General features: G+C 36.2%; 1 protein-coding gene across 1 annotated transcript in view; it reads right to left on the reverse strand.

Moving 5' to 3' along the window:
* Positions 1 to 23438, reverse strand: part of WDR11 (WD repeat domain 11) — a 50812-nt gene that overhangs the window by 13128 nt on the left and 14246 nt on the right. The window contains exons 10-19 of the mRNA XM_081075181.1: positions 21627 to 21803; positions 18996 to 19080; positions 13456 to 13562; positions 11327 to 11402; positions 9856 to 9964; positions 7641 to 7765; positions 6546 to 6693; positions 2609 to 2715; positions 2088 to 2202; positions 1539 to 1710 (exon numbers count right to left, since the gene is read on the reverse strand). Coding sequence (XP_080931307.1) covers positions 1539 to 1710; positions 2088 to 2202; positions 2609 to 2715; positions 6546 to 6693; positions 7641 to 7765; positions 9856 to 9964; positions 11327 to 11402; positions 13456 to 13562; positions 18996 to 19080; positions 21627 to 21803 — 1221 coding nt within the window. The remainder of the gene's footprint in view (positions 1 to 1538; positions 1711 to 2087; positions 2203 to 2608; positions 2716 to 6545; positions 6694 to 7640; positions 7766 to 9855; positions 9965 to 11326; positions 11403 to 13455; positions 13563 to 18995; positions 19081 to 21626; positions 21804 to 23438) is intronic.

The following is a 23438-nucleotide window of genomic DNA, read 5'->3' on the forward strand; positions in this document are numbered from 1 at the left end:
ATATACGGACATCTTCCTCCTAACTCCATGTTTACACCATCACCAGTTTTTATTCTTTAACATTTACCAAGTGTTGTTCTGAGTTTAAAGTTCAATTTGTAGAATGCAGGCACAATTTTATTGACCTTTCTCCAGTACTATTTAAATTTTTTTTTCCCTTTTTACCTAAGGCCACAACAGTACAGGTTAAATAGAAATGATTTTTTTCTAATATTAGAAAAACTGTAAAAGAAAAATGCAATCCAAAATTGGGTGCAGGTCAGATGTTCAAATGTGGTATTCAACGGGTTAATAATGGGCTCTAATTCTGTAGTCAGTTAATTTTAAGAAGAAGCTACCTTGGCTTTGGAGATTTTTAGATTCATATTTTAAATTAAAGGTCAAAGAAAAGCTTCTCAAACATTTAGATTATATCTGCACAATCTTTACCTGAACTAGTAACTGAATTAAAAGAAAAACCATCCTTGAAGTTGTCTCCATTGCCTTGGTAACTTTAGGTTTAAAATCAGTATCAAAGTTTCTCCTTCCCCAGGAGGAGGACCTGCTATTTCTGCAGAGCTGGCAAGAGTCTGAAGGACGACATGGAAACGCAACGCTGCACTTCGGGGCTTTGCCAGATGGCAGTCACAGCTCTATACTAAGAAGAGGTGCTGCCCAAGTACAGAGTCAGGGGCGGGAGAGACAGACAAAAGCACACCTGACCTAAGGTACAGGTAGCCCCGCCAACATCAGCAGCAATGGGGAAGTACCTCAGGCATGAACCTGGCAATGAGGAGCAGGTTTGCAAAACGTGACTGTCCCTGAATGGGCCGAAGGCTGATTCTACAAAGTACGGACAATTCCCAGAGCTGAGAGTTATACGCTGAGACTCCGTAAATGACTAAACAAGTCTCTCAGGAAACTGACAGATCAGACAGCCTGGCGTGTACACCAAAGCTATGCTGAGAGAATACTTAATGAGAAGTTTCCTGCTTTGCTCCAATTAGGATCAGAATATTCTTCTCTTAAAGTAACTTATGAGGTTATTTGCACTAAAATATTTTTCATTCTGGTAAAAAGCAATCTTAAAACAACCATACAATAAAGGATAAGATAGTATAATCATCTAATTTTGTTTTGACTGGCCATTTAACAAGTCATAAGATAGGCATCAAAATGCATAATACTCAGAACACTTTCCAAAGTGACTTTTAATGATACATATTTGCAAAAGATACAAGGCTCATTATTAAAAAGCCAGCAACACCTATCACTAGATCATGTCCTCTGATGTGTTCTCCAAAATTCTGAGTAGCCATTTTTATGAATGTAAACATCTTTGATCATTTGGAAAAGCTCTAAGGAAAGGGTTAAAGAAAGAGCACTTACCATACTGGAGTTCTTAGCAGTAGAAACACTCAAGCTTTAAGTTAACATGTTTTCTTAAACTCAGATTCTTAGAAAGAAGACTGAAATGAACAAAAGCAGCTCTCTCCCTAAAAGGGAGCAGCTTGGGCAAAATACAGATTTCAAAGCATCCTTTCATTAGCATTCCTTACCGGTTAACTCTTGTTCATCCATTCTAAAACACGTGAACTTCATAGACATCTCGAGGACTCTGATACACCCGTCATCTGATGCCAAGATCACTTTATCTGATGTACACCAGTCCACGTCCAATATCCGAAAGTTCACATTTCTTCCGCTTCTTAAACTGCTCACCATCTGAACCTTCAAGAGTGAATTTGGTTGTCACTTTCAGAAAGAAAAGGATGAGTTTATCACTCTAGATTCCATAGTCAAAGAAAGCTGGTGCCTGGGCAAAGGCCCAGTGGAAAACTAACACTCAATGGTCTTTGGCAGCTAGTTCCACATGCAGACTGCATCTTAAAGGTCCCAAAGACAGTGAGGACGTTTTTGAAAAATCTGTTAAGTTGTTGCCTTTGGGACAGAAATACTGTAAAAGAAAAAATTTAAGAAGAAAATTGTTTTAAGTTTGACAAGGCCATTATATAGTTTTCATTTCCAAATCAGAAGGAAGAAAAAAACAGTTTCTGCAGGCAGCAGCTTCACTTGTATCATTGCAACACACGGGGAGCTGGGCTTACCTCTTTAGTATCCCACACTTCAGCTCCATCATTGTACATGGCTATTAATTTTTGGTTTCCTTTACCAGGGGCAAAACGAATCTTCCTCACCCAACTCCGATGTGTAGGTATCCCTCTGAGGACAAACAAATAAAAACCAAAACACCAATATGAAGTAGAGTGACACCTCATCACCAAAGACTATGTCTCTTTTCTACTTCCAATTTTGACAAGTTCTGGTGATGGGAGAACCACTTTACTTTCTGGGAAAAGAGCCACATCTCCCAGAAAGGGTCTGCCCTTTAACAATAGCTGGAATAGTGTCCCAGCACTTCTGTAGGGGCCACTTGCAGATACGAATGATCCAGAGCTTGGTTCAAGGCCCTTCCTCCCAAGTTCAGTGACAAGAGATCCCAGGTCCATGCTACAGGCCATGTTTGGTGACCCTGCTTACCAAGTCACAGCCTCCAATGGAACCATATCAAGAGATTACTTTTCTTTTTTTTTTAACCAAATAACAGGACTGCATTCTTAACTCTTACCTGGACACTCTGCCTTTCAAATCCCAAAAATTTAAATTTCCATCCACATCTCCAAGAACTAAAGTATCACCTTTCCAAGCAATGCAGGTAATACTACCCATGCTTCCCTAGAAAAGAACATCAACAGATACACGTAAATTTCACTACTCATAAACTGTCATACCAGAGCCAATATTTTTACTTAATAACTGTGACGAAATAATATATTTTAATAAAACTTAATTATAAACGGTTTTGCTTTATTATGAATGCCACCTAACAGTAACAGATAGACTTTGGACTCAGAAAGATCTACATAGCACATCAATTTCAACTATGAAAAAACAAGAGATTTCAATTTGGTAGATATTAAGTTATCTGAACTAGATTTATAGAGAAACTGTCTTTTTGAGAAGCAAATACCTTAAAGAGAAGAAAATTAAAAGATGAAAAAATGAGAAGGAAAGGAAACCAATTCCAGAGAGCACTTGTCTCCGACTTCTCTCTTCCTGCAAAAGGATAAATAAATCTGTTCCAAGGGAAACTCAGAGCCATTTCATAACAACTGTGCAGCAATTTTTCTACTGAAAAACCGGGCTCAGAGCTTCATAGATACCTTCTGGAATAAAGAATGTGGCGAGCTACTGTACATTAAAGGCTCCTGCACAATTTGAATCCACAGAAAGCTTTGCAAAAATGTTACAAATAGAAACACAAATGTAAGAATATAGCACTACTGTAATGACTCCACACTGGGAAAGAAAGGAGACTGCAGCTGCAACAAATGCACAGAGGTTGTGTGACAGAAGCTTAGGAGCCTGGGCTCTGGATTCGAGTTTTATCACTTAATTTGTGACATGATTTGGGGCATGTTTACTTAATCTTTCTGTGTCTTGGATTTTTATCATCAATAAAGTAGGGTAAATTCATGAAACTTGAGGAGTTCCCATTAGTGTTAATAAATGTATACAGGTAAAGGCCTTAAAACAGTGCCTGCCACACAATAAACAGTTAATATACATTGGCTATTAAATAGTATTATTGCTCAATTACTTCTTGTTTCTGCATTTACAGAACAATATAAAAATGCATATGTTTAGTTCTCCTGTTAGCCATAGTAAGGAGCAGGAAAGCTCCACGGGTTGCCCAAGTGACTATTAAACGGATGGGCGCACACACCAAATACTGCGTAAATCCTAGTGGCAGGAAACAAAAGAAAAACTGTATTAAAAATGAGTACTTTAGTGGATTCAATTAAAAAAACATAGGAGGTTATGTTAAATAAATAGACTTATGTATATGAAACAATACTCCAAGATCTTATTTCTGTTCTGACCATATTAACAGAATATTTAATTAACAATGTGCCTTTACATTTATGTTTTAGTCTTGAAAATTTTAACATTTTATAATCTTACTTTCTAACTTCTAAAAATTAGAATATTAACATTTAAATTAGCCCATAAATTAGTGTTATCAGCTTAGAAGGACAAGTGATGTATTAATACAACTGTACAACTAAACATTCCAGACCTTTCTACCTAAGAGTTTGTTGATGGAACACAGACCATATGGAGGCACCATGTGCTTTCAGAGGATGTGCCACAACCTTGCTTTGTGGCTCCAGATAATCCTGAGAGAATGAAAGATGTAAACGCAATAGACTGTTACTAGCTGACACTGATATGTTGCCTACATGTAAAATATGATGTTCAAAAAACCACAAATAAGGCTGGCAGCAAAGCAAGGATGCCCTCTTGCCCATTGTCCCAGCTTTCTGAATAAAAGCAGTCAACTACTATAGAATCTCCATGAGAAAGTAATTTAAAATATGCCAAACCTTCCTCTTGTTGTCATTTTCATATACTTTATAGTTATGGGACCAAATCCAAAGGGAAAATTTCAACTCAAAACAAATGTTTAATACTTCACATTTGAGGCGGGTAACATAAATAATGGATTAAAATAAGCAAACAAAACCTCTGCCTAAATTCTACATTATAATCCCTAGAAAATATTTTAATTACAGAAAATAAAAATAATAAACCAAACCAATTCCTCTTGTATTATCAGTAAATGCTCCATTCCCTTTCCTTAAAAATAATCTGCTCTAAAATACGAGCACATATGCACTAACTTCACTCGTGTGTACTAATGTCACTGGAGACTAGATCCTTATTACTCATCAGGCTGGTCATTCTTTGAGGAAGCTGCTTCTAGCTGTGCAATAAAAGCATCTGGCAGGCAGAATACAGATTTCCCTATCCTGACCTCAGATCCCCACAAAAAGTTAGAACTTTAAAAGCTGTGTGGCGTGCAATTACCATACTGCAAGAAGCACTTATAAAAAGGAAAACTCCTGTCAATGTCCAAAAATTTCAAACTTTTTTGGGGGTGGGAGAGGGGGGAACTGGCGTCTCGAAAATTACTGTATTGTTTCTACATTCTCTTCTCAAATGTGAAGTGATTACAAGAGACTGAAGTGTTCGCGAGTGGCATAGAAGAGCTCAGATGGGGACTTCCTTGGGCTTCTAAAGACGGGCTACACATGTTACTAAGAAAGTAAAGAGATTTTCCAAAGGACATTACACTGCTACTCATCTACACAGTTAGGTTATTTTTATTATAACTACCAAATATCAATCTTTCACATTTGCAGTATAATTTTCATCCTTTTAAATTAGTGAATATTTTTGGCAACACTAGAGATCATTCAAAATAGACTATGTCTCAGATATGACTTATTCTATACAATAGTAAAAATTAAATTACAGTTTGAAGAGCACTTCTGCAATGCTAGCTTCTATTCTTAGTGAAGGCTGTCTGGGTGCCCTCGATTCTTCCACAGCTATTAATAACGAAGGTGTGGTAGCCAGCTTCTAAGAGGTCCCCACTGATTCTGCTTTTACGTGTTCCTGTCCCTTCACAGTCACCTCCCACAAGGAACAGGGCTGATCGTGAACCAATAGCATCGTGTGGAAATGACGGAGTGTGACTGCTAAAACTAGGTCCTATAAGACACTGCAGCTTTCTTTACACTTTCTTGAATCACCCACTCTGGAGGAAGACAGTTGCCATGTTGTGAGGACACTCAAGAGTCCCATGGAGAGGCCCACGTGTGGAAAACCCGAGACCTCTCTCTCATCAACAGCCAGCATTAATGTGTGCTGGCCTCGTGTGGGAGCCATCTTGGAGGTGGACCCTCCCACCCTAGCTAATGTCCTAACTGCAACCTCATAAACATGGGTACTGGCAGTTGACTAAAGCATTCCATTTTTAGGTGACAATTTTAAATATATATCATCTCATGCCTTCACTTAACCATTATAGTAGTATTAGTTAACCAAAACATTTTCTTAATCCATCCATTAAAAACAACATGTGAGATACATGCTGACACAAATTATTCACTACAAAACATTAGTTAGAGGATTCCACAAGACCATAAGAAGAAGATATATAAATTAGTAAATATTAATGATACTATTACCCTTACAACCTGATTACTATTATCCAAAAATAATACTGGACTGTAAATCAAATCCTTCAAAGTAATGCCTGAAATGGAGAGAGGAAAGATACAGAAGTCAAACAGACATACCTGAGTTTAAAATGGCCACGTCACTAAGCTGGGTAATTTTGAGAAAGTTACTTACTCTCCCTCAGTTTTGTTATAGATAAAATGAAAATAATTCCTCATGGACTATTGTGGGGATAAAAATGAGTAGCACAATTAAGTAAGTACTTAGGTAAGTACTTAAGCAAAGTAGTTATAATGCTATTCTCTAACAGTACAGAACAAGTTTAATCAATGATGCTATCTTCTTAAATAGGAAAGTTTATTTGTATTACATTTTTCTGAAATAGTTTTCCAACTTACGGATGGCCTGACTGGATATGGAACCAATAAAATGTTTGATAAGAACTCTAATACAGATTTAACCAAGGGCCGACTCACATCTGGGGGAATCCGAGCGCTGTCTTTCACCGAGTTTCCTTCCACAGTGAGATGATAAACTTGGCCGTCATGATCAGTAAACACAAAATGCTCCCGGGCAGAGATGTTCTGACTGAGTTCAGATTTACTTTCTGCTTCTTGCAACAAGCTTTGGGATAGAGAAAAATAAGATAAAGATATTTCATTTCCCTAGAGTGACACCCATAATTAACTCACCCAAAATACAGATTTAACAGGAGGTCCAAAACCATTAAAAAAAAAAGAGGCTGAAACTAATCTTTCCAGCTAATAACAGGAAAACACAAATTACTCCCAAACAGTCAGACCCCAGAGAACATTTCCCCCAACAGAGGAACGCAGTGCTCTGGACTTCACAAGAAAAAACAACCCTTTCTGCTGTTTCTGCTGCAGAACTCTCCTCAGCAGGAAAGGGGCCTTACCTTGACCCAGCATGCTCTCGGAGTGGATTTATTTGTAAAACTGGTGGCGATAGGGATGGGGACAATACTTAAATTTAGAATTCTCAATATATCGGGGGTGCCAAAAAAAAAAAAGTACACATTTTAAGAGATGTTATCAAGGTATTAGTTTTCGAGTTGAACTGAATTATGTAACAATGTAGTATGACGTTGGCTCAAAAGATGGCGTTAATCGAATGAATGTTAGCGTCATTCACTGGATTACAATTTTAACACAGTTTTTTCCTTTCTTAAAACGTGTATACATTTTTTTGGCACCCTCTGCATTTTCTTTGGTGTACATAAATGACAATGTGATCTCTGTGTATGTTCCCGCTGCGTTCACTTGAATTTCAGAAGTGGAAGTTTATAGAACACAAGGGCACTGAGAACGCTCATTTCACTACAGAAGCTGCTGTGTGGAGGTTACAGTGTAAGTTAGTGACTACACTAAGCTATTCGACGGTTAAATGAAGTCTTCAGTAATCCGGGGGGGTACTGAAGCAACAAAGAAAGTGTGTTCAAAAGCAGAGTGTGACTTGCTTCTCGAGATGCCTTTGGGTGACACTCGTCAAGTCCCCAACCACGACACGGACATTACAAATGACAGTGGCAGGAAGCAGCGCACTGCATGCACCTGATCACAGACGCCTCGGCAATGCTCAGCTCTGTATCGGAGACCACGGTCTGGCGGGCCAGGGCCTCTCGCGTGGCCAGCTGTTTCTTTCTCAGGCTCTTCAGGTTGTGAGACGGTGACCACTCCTGTGAAGCAGAGACAGACACACCTAAAAGTGCTCAGCTTCCTTCTGTCAAGGAGCCTTCCAGAACAGCTGGCACACTTGCTGTTGCCTAGCACCACTTATTGTTAGTGCACATGAATTCACAATTTGTTCTTAGGCTTCATCGTGTTATAGAAAGGCTAAGTGAATGCATTTTCATTAGACTTAAGGTAGAAGCGTTTAATAATCCGCGTCCACCTCCTGTTACTTCTAATCTTTAATTAGAGCTTAAGGTAGAAGCGTTTCATGGCAAACTTCTAGGAGGCTTTTTCACAAAATGGAAAGGTCTTTACAAAACCTTTTTTTTTTTTTTTTCTTTTAACAAAATGGAAATAATAAATTCAGTTACGGTATCTCCTACCCCCTCCCGCCACATCCTCCCCGCAGGTGTACAGCACGAGATAATCATGTTCCTCCAATGATGGCCCATTATCATCCCCAGGACCACCTCAGACCTCTCATTTTATTTATTTTTTCTCATATTCCCCCCCCACTCTAATGCGTTTATTCTAATATCCTCTCACATGCACAAATTCTTAGCATGCAGTTCTTTTACACGCATGTTTGTAACTTACATAAACAGCACTGTGTTATCTGTCTCGTCCTGTTCCTAACTGTTCACTCAGCACAGTGCAGCTAAGCTCTGCATGCTATAGAATACTTCACGGGTGCATCCAGCCAATTCCAGTCTGTTCTCTCAGCAAAGGACACCCAGATTGCCTCCACACTCATCACAACAAATAACACGGCAGTCAACGTCCTCACGGAAGCTCCTGTGTGACCAGGAGCTGAACAGCGGGGGCACAGAGGATGTCTGTCCGGGCCTAAGTGCTGTCAGAATGGCTTCGTCTGCCTACACTCCTACCAGCAGCGCCGAAGAATTCCCACAGCCCGTATTACACCCACATCTGATGCTATCTGGCTTTCCAATTCTTGTTAGTCTAAAAGATGTATCGTGGTATTTTATATTACACATCTCTAAAAACTGATGAGTTTGAGTATTTCTTCATATGTTTGTTGGCCTTTTAGGCTTCTGTGGCATTCAATAACTGCTCACATACTTTGTCCATCTTTCCACTGGGGTTCCTGTCTTCTCATTGCTTATGTGCAGGAGTTCCCCCCATACTAATCCCCTACAGGGATTAGTTAGACCCTTGCCAGTCTTAGACGTTGGAACTTGTCTTTCATATTTAACTTTGACATTGGTGGCCTTCATTGAACAGCAAGCACCAATCTTGATGTAATTAAATGCATTAATATTTTTTGTCGTTTGGTGTAAGCTTCTGACGTCCTTTCCTGCCCCTAGAACACATAAATATTCTTCTATATTTGATTATATAATTGTATAGCTTTACTTTCTTACATTTAGGTCTTTAATCTTGTGGAGCCCACCTCTGAATATAGTATCAAGTAGAGATCCAGTATTTTTCTCCATAAAATGAAAAGTTTTCTCAAGACTTCTCATTAAATAGCCCATTCTTCCCCTTGGGACTTGGGTGCTCCTTTACTGTCCATTAAGTTCCCAAATATTCATAATGAGCTCCTTATAATGTTGGTCCATTTCTTGTTCTTGGTCCAATATGACATTGCTTTCATTTCTCTGGTTTTGCAATATAAACTATATCCCATCTGATATAGTTTATATTATTATAGCTATATAACTATATAAGTATATAGCTATATAGATACACATAGGTATATATAGTTATACGCATATAATAATATAAACTGTATCAGGTAGGATATAGTTTATATTACCGTCATCCATCACATTACTCCTCCTTTTTCAAGACTTATTTAGCTATTATGACCTTTATTCTTTCACAAACATTTTATAATGTTTATCATGTTCTTGAAAATATCTAAGTATCATTTTAACCAGAATTGCATAATATAATATTAGCTTAACCCATCCAAGAAAATAAGAGTTATCAAAATTTTTAGATCTTCTCTGAACATACCTTTTAACGAGAAAATACATGGCAGTAAGGATTTCAATTCAAGCTAAAGAAAAATATTCACCACATATATGCATACCTATATAAACTATTTAGTTCTTCAACTGTAACTTACCAAAGCAGTTATTGCAGGGAAGTTTTTGGACATTTCTCTAAGAATGGTACAAGTCCTAACATCCCATAACTCCAGGGGTTTATCTTTGAATACCACTGCCAAATACTGCCTAAAATAAACAAAATTAGTAAATAAGCCCCTTTTTGCAAAAGTTTCACCATATGTAGTAACAAATAACAGTTCAGTAAATCAGAAAACTCCAATGACACATTCTAAACATAGATAATTTAAACTATATATTTAGCCCTCCTGATTAATAGTCATAAGAAGGTAAAGCTCTAAGATGACCTTTGAGCACCACACAGCCGTAACTAGGCAAGGAGCCCAGCTCAAAAGAAAGAATGACAAAAGGCAAGCATTCACATCCTGCTGCCACAACTCAGAGGAACCCTCCTGAGGCTCAATTTTCTCATACATGACATGAGAAGATCACTACCTACCTCAATGGATTGGTATGCAGGTTATAGTGAAAATTATAGGAAAGAATTTATAAAAAACCACTTATAACAACATCAAAGAAAAAACAAAATATAATTAACAAAGGATTTGTGAGACATACCAAGAACTACAAAAGATTACTGAAAGAAATTAAAGAAGACCTAAAGAGGTGAAAAGATATATACACCAGGTTCACGAATCACAAAACTTCAGATGTGAGTTCTTCCCCACAATGATCTATGGAGTCAATGTAATCCCAATCAAAATGCCAAGGAACCTTTTTGGAAAAACTGGTAAGCTGATTCTAAAGTTTATATGGAAATGCAAAGATCTAGAAATGCTAAAGAAAATTTGAAATCTATTTTAGAGAGCTTACTTCTTTCTTTGATCTTTTGGTTTTCATTCAGTCTCTATTTTTAATAATCCAGCTTTACATGTATTTTTCCCTTGGAATAAAAAAGCTACAGAACTTACTGGAACTAAAATGGGTCTAAATTATAAATGAAGAAAATGAACTCTTTCCGTCAATACACCCACATGGAGGTGGAAGTGCATCAGAATTTCATCAGATAACGTTTTCTTAGTGGGTGACAGACATTTACATCCATACAGCTACAGCAGATCAAAACAGCGTTACTGATTTTACCCATCTACATGTTTCCCCGAAAATAAGACCTAACCGGAAAATAAGCCCTAGAATAATTTTTCAGGATGACATCCCCTGAACGTAAGCCTTCATGCATCCTTTGGAAAAACCTTAATATAAGACCTGGTCTTATTTTCGGGGAAACACGGTAGTGAAATATTAAGATTCATACAAAAGTTACCTCATCTTTTAGAGGTGGAGAATTAAAAGCAGTAACAACTTTATTTTGTGATCAAAACATTTTCTTTGATATGGCTACATATCACCATTTGCTATCACTAAGAAATTCTATATGCATTCTAGCATATTTTCAATTTCTTAAAGATAAAAAGATCCTTAAGATTCCATTGTGATAATGCAATGGATTTTTTTTAAATTGACACTTACTTCAAATGGGATACTTTAATCATTTCAATGGGTGATTCATCATTGCCTCGTTCACCTCGAAAAGCAATGCTCCTACCTTTAATTGCAAATATTAAATAAAATGTAAAAACAGCACATAAAACATGTAAGAAACAAGCAATTATACCAATGTAATTTAATCAGTGCTACCCTCTATTCTGCCATTCATTCTTCCATTTGCTTCTAAGCTATTTCTAATAATCTAAATTCAAAGTATTCTCAAAAGTATTACAAGTTAAAGATGAATAATATGTATCTATTTTATAAAAAAATATTTTCACTTGTTACAGAGTTTCTTGAATTCCTTCTGTGGTTTCTTTCAAATAATTTAATTTTCGAAATTTAGAAATAACAATTTCTAAACTTTGAATGCATTTACGGGAGGGAAACTGTCTACTGTAAAAACTACTGGTATATTTAAAGTAATGTAAACATTTCCCATACTTACGAATACTAACTAGTGGAGAAAACACTCTTCAACCGATATTTAAGATTTCCTGTACCATGTGCAAAATACCCAATTAAAATATTTGACATGTTCTAATCAAAAGGTCTCTATAAACTAAAATTGGGGACTGTTAACAATTAGCTGCCAAAGAAACTAAATGATTTTTCCGTAATTAAAAAAATGCAAATTCTACCTTATGTCTGAACAAATATTTTAAGATCTTTTCCTAGATTTTTATTTACATTAAACCAAAGAGAGAACACACTCCATTTAAAGATAACTGAAAGCCTACAAGCCTCCCTGCTCTTCAGTGCCATCGAATGGAATCTCACCATTATTCTTTGATTATTATAATTATTATATTATATATTATATTGTTATATTATTACTGCACAACGTTTCCTGATTCTGCTACTCTGCTGCCCTCAGAAGACAAGGCTACAAATATATAAATATATAATCTATGAACTCAAATGTCCCACTTAAAAAAGGCAGTAACTATTAGTTAGAAATTTGTTCCTCAAAAAGAAATTTGTAAAAGACAGATTTTAAGTTATCTAAGAATCCTGAACTTGACCTCATTGAAAAAACTAAACAGGGATTTTTTTTTTTTTTTTTTTTCAGTGAATGACGCTAGAGAATACCATTTCATCCCTGGGGTACCAGGCAACTAGAGAGACCAGTGCGTTTGTTGGCAAATCAGGGATCTGAGGATAGAGATTGCTGGGTAGGTCACTTCCAATGAAAGTAGAGCCAACACTGGTCTAAAAGCAGGGCTAATTCCTAGAGGTTCAGTAACACACTCTGAAAAGTATGTTAGCTGTTCTCACCTATATCTTAGAAATATATACTGAGACTATAAGGAAGCAATCATACTCTTGACTTATTACACAGTACATGCAAGATATTACAATCTTATTGGTTAAATTGCTTTTTACCAATAAGATTGTAATATCTTGTATGCACTGTGTAATAAGTGTGTGTAATTAGAACATATATTCATACTGGTACAACATTTTAAAGAAATCACAATTTTGTAAAAAAAAATTATTTGAAATCACAGCATGTGCTATAAAATAATTTCAAATCCTCACCTTATTCTAGTTTCAAGTTTTTCATTTTAAAACTCATTGGGTTGTAGATTTTTAACAATTATGAACAAGTTACTTTACTGAAATGTTTCCTATTGCAAAGTCTTTCAACTCCCAAATTAAGTTTCTCTATTCACTCAGCCAGAGACTTTGAAAAGTTTTAAATTTGAGCATTTAAAAACAATCCTTACCTGTAAGTTTTTTAAGGGTTTCCTATAAAGTCCAAAGTCTTGAAATACATTCTAATAAATCTAACTACAAAGATTTATTTTAAAACTGTACTTTGGGTTATATATAACAATGTACTTAAAAGAACTGATATCATATTTACTTATGAATCTAATCTGTCTGCTCAGGCTAATGGTACTCCATTTTACCATAACACAATTTGCATACAAACAATGATGAGTCTTTTTTAGGGCAATTATTACAGAACAACAGAAAATAAATATACAAACAGAATACAAAACTCCAAGGTGAAAGAAAGTACTCTAAACATGTTTATATATGACAACATTTTTGATCAATATGACAAACCATTTTGAATCTTGTAATAGTCTAAATATACCAACCTGTTGGAAGATCAACCAGCTGAAGTTCATTTCTCACTAATCCCATATTGTTTGGTGTTGAGGTAGCGAAAGAAAGAAAACCAGTCAAACTCGTCCATTCAATACCCCTATAATAAGAAATTAAATAAATATTAATCTAATAGCTGCTTTGCTTTAAAAAATTTATTTGAAAAATAAGGGTTTCCTTTTTTAAGAAAAAATTATTTTACCTAAGGACTAAATTTTATTATATAAGAAATATTCATATGACTTTATTTGAGATTACATTAGCACGTATAATATTTCCAACATATATGAAATTATTTATCATTCAAAGTTTATTTCCAAATGTAATGACAAGATTGTTTAGTTATGGGTATTAACAGCAGAATTAAAATGACTATTAAAATGTAGCAAACGAGAATCACATCACAGTAGTTTCTGAGAATTCCACTGCTTAAAAACAAGTGATATACTAATAGAAATATTCTAAGCAGACTGCTTCAAGTTGGGAATACTTGGGGATTTTATCACAATTCTTGGTTAGGAGCAGAAGTTCCCTGAGATAACAATACAAACCGAGCTGTGAGATTTGGAAGTGGTTGCAAGTTCCAAATCGTGCATCAATTAGAGAAAAGCACAAAAGAAAAATTTCAAAGAAAAAGACATGCTGACAAGACAGCCGCCTATCCTAACGCCCTGAGAGTTCTTTTCTGTGGGACCGATCGGAAGTGAGTCCATGTTTTTTCCCACGAACCTAACTGGAGACTGTTCACCATCATGGCGTGTAGAGAATGGAAAAGAGGGGAGACACAGGACAAGTGAACTATCAGAGTCGTAGGAAGTCAGAAACACTACTACTTACAAGGCGATTGAGGCTGTCTGGGAGCGATATCTAAACCTCTGTCTGTGTACACGTGATTGATCATCAGCATTTATGGGACAAACACAGCCAGCATATTGTCCATGGCTGCTTTTATGATACAATGGCAGAGTTGAGTAGTTGTGACAGAAATTTTATAGCCTGCAAAGCCTAAAATTTTACTATCTGGTGCTTTAGAGAAAATGTTTGCCGACCCCTGTCTAGTTTATCCACGTCTACTGCAATTTGAATGCTATTATTAGATTTAGCGTCAAATATTGACCATCTCTCTCGTTTGCCCAAGAAGGTACAACGGCTTCGTGCATCACATCCAAACTTCTCTATGTGACTTCCAAGGCCATCCAGCCATGTGCCTCACCCTATCTGACCAAACTCACCTCTCAATCAGATGAATCTTGTCTGCTATTTTCACTACAGTAACTTTCCTCACTGACCTTTGTGTATCCATTCACTTACTTATCTTTTCTCAGAGGGACAAAGATGATCCCAAGTGAATTGAAAATATTTGCAACAGCATGAATTGCTGTAGTAATCAAGGATTATAACTCTTTAAATGTAAAACTGTGTTGAAACACTCAAATCAGGCTGCTTAAAACGGAGTACTCTTGAGAGTTTCCAAGCCTAGAACGACCTCTTTCCTTCTTCAAACACTAAGTGCAAGTCTGGGCTCCAACTGGTTCCTTACATCTGTTTCCTCATCCATTCAGTAAGGATCGTAACAGCGAGTGCATAAAGGCCTGACACAGAACAAGCACTGCATGCATTAGCATGCGTCATCATCATCATCATTACTCTTACGTCAAAATCTAATGTGAGGCCTCCCCATTTACTAAGCTAAAAGCACACCTATAGTGAATACAACTGGGTTCATTATTCACTGGAAAAGTCCCTTTGTCTCTTGTTTCTTTTTCCCCTGATACGTAACAGTATTAAGTTTTCTACTCAGTGTGAATAAAAGGAGAGAAGAGTCATTTGGACTTATTCTGCTCTCTCTATAACTGATGGCTTCAATCAGACCTTAAGAAACCTTAAGACACACTCTCCAAGTCTTGCTGCTGGTGATGTGAACCACTTATGCGCCAGCAATAATGCCACTATCTCCGGACACTAAGAAATCCAGTCCTCCCATTCTTCAGTCCTTATTTTTAAAAATACATTTGTTAGTGACTATAGTAGGCCCTGGGGAGACAGCTGTGAACGAGACAGGTATAACCGCTGTCCTTCTGGGGCTTACAATCTAGCCGAAAAGAAACATTATACAAATGCACTCTGCATAACCGATTACAAGAGAGTGGTGCAAAGTCCAACAGGAGCTGGTAAGAGTCACACGAAACCTGGCTTCAGGGGCCAGGCAGGGCTTCCTGGAAGACCATTAAAGCTGAAACCCAAAGGGCAATGGGCTTTGCCTGAAAGCCTGACCAGCGGAGGGGACAGTGCGACTATGTTGTACTCGCTCTGAAGGGAGGTACACGCCACGCCTCACCAGGCACATGATAGGCACTCAGCAAACTGTTAGAATAAATACGTGATGTTGTCTTCCTTGTGTTTATTAGTGCCCTACACATTCAGGAAGTGCTTTTCCCCCCGTTTGTAGCATGTCCCCATGTTCAGGATGTCACAGAACACGGGGCGACTGCTTATCTGTCACCCACCACCAGGAGCACACTGCAGCAGCGGCTTGTACAGCCGGTGCCTGCTGACCAACTGGAGAAAACCAAAATCACGTTGGACTTACAAGTGGATTAGATAAGGCGGGGATTATTTCTCAGAAGCAAGGAATGAAAACAAACTCTTGTCAAACACAGCAAAACACCACAGTGCTCTCAGGATGAGAAAACTATTATTTAGGTTTAAACACACTGAGCTCTATAGAAAACCTGTAAGAAGAGCAGCTCATTTTCTGACTTATGTAGGTTTGTTTTATAGGACTCCTACTAGTGAATAACTGCACCCTTATCAGCGCGTATTGGGGTTCTGACTCCTGCAGCTTCCCAAGATGGGCCTGGTGATCTCCACTGGGGATGCTCAGAGGCTCCCGCTCAATGCTGTGGCTGCGGGGGCACACACGTCCTGAAAGGCCTTGAAGCTCTACGATTATGTAAAACTAACTTCTGCAAACTTACAGACAAAACAGAGATCATTTTACTTTCCACAAATCAATTTACTCAAAGCAGTACTGAGTCAATGTTCTGATATACATATAAACTACTGTTCTAATGCTTTTTGATATTGAAAATAGTACTGGGCAATATTATCATAAATTGAGCCTACTGGACAAAGACACAGACTAATAATCTAAGAAATCTAATAATCTAAGAAAACCTACATGCACCACTCCACTTTATTTACATCTAGGTATCTTCCAACAGATGATAAGCCTCAAAGATGTCTGTTTGCAGGCATACAGGAGATGCTCAATACTTGTGAAGCATAACTAGTTAAAACACCATGGTTTTAAAAAAAAAAAAACCACACAGATGCAACTATCTACAGTTAGGCAGTCCCTGACCATATGTGTGCATAAGATTCAAGTATTTAAGATTAAGTAGTTTTAAAAAACACACTTAGTACAAGGTAGAAAAACGACTTTCTAAAAGTTAGCCTATAATTTGCATGTGAATACCTAGAATGCATTGAGGTTTGTTGCTAAATAGTTCAGCAGTTTTTAAAACACCTCTGTGAAATTTCCATAATGGCTTTAATTATAATACTATAAGTGCACTAATTGAAATACAAAGACAGCAGGATTTTAGCATCTTCTGGGGTACCCACTCTGGATATAAAAGGTGAATTATCTCCAAAATGGCAATTAAGAGAGAAAATTCCTATGAAACACTGGTGCATATGTGTGATCATTCACAACACCTGAGTAGCATATCCTTTAGAGTTATTTAGTACCCCAAGTAACCCTTTATACTTCCAGTGTTACTCAATAACAAATATCATTATAGCACATGTAAGTCAAGTATTTAGTGACATCTATGACCTAACTGAGCCAGAATAACAAATCTTACTTAAAAAATTGAATAGCTCGCTGATAAACTAGCTATTGTGTCTTTATGTAAGATTTCACGGTTCAGGAAAAAAAATGAAAATGTGTTTGATTTTCCAGAAGCATGTACCAAATTCTTAACATGAATCCTGTTTTAGTCAAAATTTTCTCTTATTGTCAAAATGCTTCCTACTAACCTTTGTGTATTGTTTAGCTGGAGATCTAGCACATATACTGTAAGAGCTCCTAAGCCTAAAAGGCCTAGACTGAATTCCACCTAACTTTTCACAGATTGTAATACTCGGTTTCTTCTTCTATAAACTGGGATAATAATAGTGCCTACTGCATAGAACTATAGTAGAGATTCAAGGAAATGATGCATGCAAAGTATTAATATTTAATGTAAACCTTAGAACAAGTACTGATTAAATGGAGAGTTCTGATTGCTTGGTGTTAGCTATAAAAGGAAATACTACACACAAAAGGCAAGAGTGAAAGGAAATGGCAAGAGAACAAATGTAGACAGGAAAGAATGGAAGAGAGAAGATCTGAGCAGTGGTATCAGGGACTGCTGGAAGAAGAGAAAGACGATGAGCAGCCTGAAAGGGTTCAGACAGAGACCTATGTCCCTGTACCCCGAAAACCTAAAAACCCTTTTGAAACCAAGACTACTCCATTTAAATGTATTTAGGGAGATACCGAAGGGGCACAACATAAGGTGACCTAAACAGTCACCCAGGCTGCACCGCAAAACAATGCACCTGACAGAATAAGGCAATGCAAGCTTCTCAGAAACTTCCAACACAATGAGCACTTGTGGCATTTAAAAGGTTAACCCTCCCCGTTCAGAAAATGCATTTTCTGAGAATAATGTGTTCTTTAAGGTTCACTAAGAATTTTAATGTATACCTGAGACCTATACTTATACAATGCACAGAGTACAGAAAATGTATCTACTAAGTATAAGTATCTACTTATACTTTTGTTAAAAGATCATCAAAAATTACTGGCAATTTAATAATTTTATATTATATAGGTGTAACTTCACAATCCATCACAATCGATCCATCCATTTTTGCTAGGGCAAGAAAAGGAAACCAGCCATACGATGAGCAAAACAGCACCACGGAGCAGACAGGTATGTACTTTTAAAATAGAAACCAAGAGGCATTTTTAATATCATTTTAATTAGCCCTCCCTCACAAATCTCGGCAAACACAGTACTCATAAAACAGATCACCTCTGAAAATGAAAAAATAATGCCATATAGTTTTGATTCTTTCCCGATGGTGCTTAAACAAAGAAATAAATGAAATTAATAATTAAAATGACTTTATTCAAATTTTTCATGAGCAGTCCTACAGAGGGATCTTGATAGAAATGAAAAACAAACTAAATAAACCCGAACAAGGAAACCCAGTGATTTCCAGTAAGAAAATAGCTCGGACCTTAGGAGAAAGAAATAAGATGCAGCAATGAAAGTGAGGAAAAAACTCTCCACTGCATAATGTCCTTTACAAAAAGCAAACAATTAGTGCTGATCCTTGATTAGCATAGCCATTAGTTGGACATGAATATTTATTATCCAAAGTTTTCAGTCAAATAATCACCACTGAAGAATATTCACTGCAGAAAAGCCTGTAAGAACCTTCTCCTGGTATTCTGTATGTTCGTGATGTCACTCACCTGACTTCACACGAGTGGACGCTTAACTCCTTATGCAGCAGCCCGCTGGTGAGGTGGTACACCAGGACAGAACCGTTTCCGGTACCTACAGAATCAAAATGAGGTAACAGGAGAGTAGTTACCTAGGGGAGTTCCAGATCTTCCCAACAAGTCTTTCTCAAGATTTTAATCATTCTACAACATTGATATTTTATATAAGGGACCAAAGCTATGTGTTAAAAAAGACTGAATTTCTCTGCCTTTCCACTTATCAAAGATGGGCCTACTCTCTTGTGCCCTGAAATCTTACCTAAATCATAATGATAGATTCCCACAGAAAGACTTCAAAATCTAATTCAATACACATAGAATTTGAAGAAGCACCTTCCTAAGCTTTATTATACATGGGAGTTTTCACTTTTTGAACTTTGGAACGTTTATTATAGTTGGTTCTCAAAAAGGCAACCTAACTCTTAACCAGACTTTTCTATTTTTCTTCACAAAAATTTGTTTCTATTTTTGTATTATATTAAGTAAATCACAAAGAGATGGTAAAGTACAATGGTTAACTGGATTTTTGCAGTCAAAGGAGCCTGAGTGAAAGCCGGGGTTCTGCCTTGCACTCTTATAACTTCCTGGCCACGCTAAAGCTGTGTTTTTATCCCTTTCACAAAAAAATCCATTTGCTGGAGATTAAATGAGAAGACATATGTGAAATAGTACAGTACCTGCCACAAAGGAAGTATGTGATTATTACTATTTCTGTTATTACTGTAATTATGGTTTGTAGTTATTATTTTGCCTAAAGCTTTTTATGATCTTGGTACTGTGTCTAAAATTTTATTAGAAGGGACAGGGCCGTTACTTGAGAAAGTAATTTTCCAGTACTTAAAATGTTTTTCTAAGTTAAGCAAGAAATGTGAACAGTATAATTAAGTGGACAGTCACCTTCTCATTGCACATAACTTAAAAGGATTAACTAATTCATACAAAACAACCGAATGTAGAAATAATAAACGTAATGATAATAATAACAATAATATTAGAAGTAAAAATGGTTGGCAAATACCAATTTTTAGATTATTTGCTGAACAGAGCTTCAGAATTTTTTTGTGAAACTACTGTAGAAAACATAGTATTACACTTGTTTACATTTATCATGTATTTCACAATATCTTCTACTACTGAGAAGATATCTAAAGAATTACTAAAACTTTTCAGTTAACAGAGCTTCATAATAAATGATTTCTACATTCTGCAAGTTCTGATGATGTTGAACCTATGATCTAATACTATGGGGTAGCACAAGAAGTAACTCGACAGCTGAACAAAGTCTGCTTTCTGCCCTAGTAACTCTGCAAAAGCTCAGGCACCTATTTTATATTTTTTGCTTTTACTTTATTATTATCCTAAGTTCAATAAATGACTTGATGTTTACTATACACCAGTACAATACAGCTTATTCCACAATAGAAATCTCAGATCCTGAATTAGCTATTATCTAGCTATCCCAAGAAGCAATTTTCTCCAAGAAATTGACAAAATCCTAACTAACAAAATAGGTATATTAACATTGTACATACATTGTACATTGACAAATCCTAATTAAAATTTCTATAAGAAGTTTAACATGAATCAGCAGCTTCTAAAGCAAAAATTAAACATTTATCTACATTTATATAAATCTGAACACAGACTATTGAACTTTAAAATTCAAATGATTTTCAGAAAATAGCAATGAAAAAAATGGGAAAAAAAGAATATGCCAAATAGTAATATTCAAACGAGCCTTTAGTACTCACAAGTCAGCCATTACGCTGAGACATACTAGCAACAAAATAAATGTGGTCAGGTTTTCATTTTAGAAAAAAAAAAAAAAATCACACATCATATGTTTATAGACCTGGGGAGAAAGCCAGAAGCCAACAAATAACATCTTAAAAAAAAAAAATGTTGATAATTTCAAACAAATATACTATTTTTTGAAATTTTAGAGAAATGCATTTTAACCTTATATACTTAATAGCAAATTAAAATTTGGTTTTTTTCTATAAAGGAAATTAGGTTACTCACATTACTATGAAATTAATGTGACAGCAAGTTGAAACCCAGACCAATTTTTCTATCTACAACATAAAAATATGCAATTTCAACCCAAGAGGCAAATCTTAGTTTACAGAGACCTTAAACGATTTTAAATATACAATTCTTAGCAAATAAAAAACACTGCTGTTATTAAATATCAACTATGACCATTTATCAGTTACTAAAACCCCAATACAAAATGACATGCGTAGAAAGAGCCTGGGGGGGGGTCCAAGAAAAGACAGGAGTCCAGTGTAGCATCACACAAGGACCATCCTCCTGACATTTCAGAAAGGTACCCATAGTGTCTGCATCTCCATCACTCCATGTCAGGTGAACGAATTGTCATTGTGATTAAAAATAAATAAATAAAAAATGGGTGAATTTAAAGGACAGAAAGGAAAAAGAAGAACAATATTTAAAGATGAGTATTTACATGATTTCACTTAGCCTCTTGCTCTTTATTCTTTAAGAGAAAGGATTTTCTAGTAACTAGCAAACTTGTATGTCTTATACAATGTAAAACATGCATGAAGAATTAAAAAAAAGAACAGGTCCCATACTCACCGACAGCAAGCAGTGGCTGATACATCTTGATGTTTTTTGTGGTCAGCGGCGGACACATGCGGAGAGTAAACTGCGGTGAGGGCAGTCCCGACAGCAGTCCTGTTAGCAGGAATTTGAGGTGCACTTCCTGCAGAAGGGGGCCCTTGGGGTGTTCTTCCCCAGCAATTGCACTCTGCCCTGATTTGTAATCAGAAATACCAATATATTAATTATACTGTATGCTGATCTTAAAATCTAAAACACTTTTTCAGTGAAAACACTCTTAGGCCTTGAAGAATACAGAGGGTGCCAAAAAAATGTATACACATTTTAAGAAAGGAAAAACTGTATTACACTTCTAATACTCAATATATACTGATAACAAAAGATAAACACAAGTCACGTTTGACTTCTGCAGTTACAAGAGGTGCTCAAAGTGGTTACCATCAGAGTAATTTTAATATTTTTTTCCTTTCTGAAAATGTGTATACATTTTTTTGGCACCTTCTGTATATTCGGGTCTAGAAGGTGTAAGGAAGCACTCTAGGGGCTATAGCTATAGGATTTAAACTGCATTCTCTGACAGCTCAAACGACAGATTACTCCAAAGTACTGCTATCCAGAATTCAGTGACCTTTGTCTTCTAAGAAAAACTATTTCAGCCAAAGTTCCTGGTATTAGAACCTGAGAGGGCAGTTTCTGGGGATGCAGCAACACTCCTGTCTTCGCACCTTTCTAAAGGGTAACTTTCAATGGATACACTTTGCAAAGTGCACACAAGATTGGGAATCACAAACAACAGGTTCAAAGAACTCATTTAGATTTCTAATGAGAAATCTTAATGTGTCCATGAAATTACAAAATATACGCTTTAGAATTAAATACTTTATAAGTCACTATGCAAAATAAATATAAAATATATATTAATACATATTATGTATTAGATATAAACTGTAACTTCCTATAAACCACTACTGACTACTGAGATTAAGTTATCAAAAATACATACTAATGAATATGTGAGTGCACATATGTATAAACACATACCCATATATACTGTGAAAGGGAAAAATGTAAATAATTACGAGGAGAGGATGAGGGGACCAAGTATAACTTTTTCAGGCTATAAAATTGTTTTAATGATGTTATTTTAAAACCCATAAGACATACACAAAAAAATGGCCATCAATTTAATCTAAATAAAATGATCCCTTTGGACCAGCCATACAATTGATATCGACCTTTAGTAAAAAAAAAAAAAAGAGGAATAGGAAGTTCAACAGGTGGGTACCATGTTTATCGACCCTCAGTAGCTTGGAGTTCACTCCTGAGGATGGCTATATTTTTCTTCAAGCACCTTCCATAGAGGCAGTTCACAAGGTAGGGCAGATTAGGTCTTAATAAGCAGCAGCTTTTACCCAATGAATATAAATCAGGTGTCTGTATTTAACTGAATTGCTTTCAATTATCATTAAGTACATAGTGAATTTCAAATTAAAAGTTTAATTAAAAGTTTTAATTAAAGTGTTTTCAAGTAACAAAGCTTTATTTTACTCAATACTTTTAAATACACTACATTGTCAAGAACTATTACACAATATACATCCCTTTATCTCTTAAAAAATGTTATCACTTAGATACCTAAACAGCATAACATTTCATCCTGATTAGTTCTGTGCAGGTGTGCTTACAATTCTTTTCAATTTAATATTTTACATTAAATGCAGACAAGGTCAATTAACTTTGTTACCTATAAAATGCATTTTGCAAAACAAATATGTGTCTAAACGTCCTTATATGGATTTAAGTCTGGAAGGTAAAGAGAAATACTTT

Source organism: Rhinolophus hipposideros, assembly GCF_964194185.1.
Source record: "Rhinolophus hipposideros genome assembly, chromosome: 15".
Classification (NCBI taxonomy): domain Eukaryota; kingdom Metazoa; phylum Chordata; class Mammalia; order Chiroptera; family Rhinolophidae; genus Rhinolophus; species Rhinolophus hipposideros.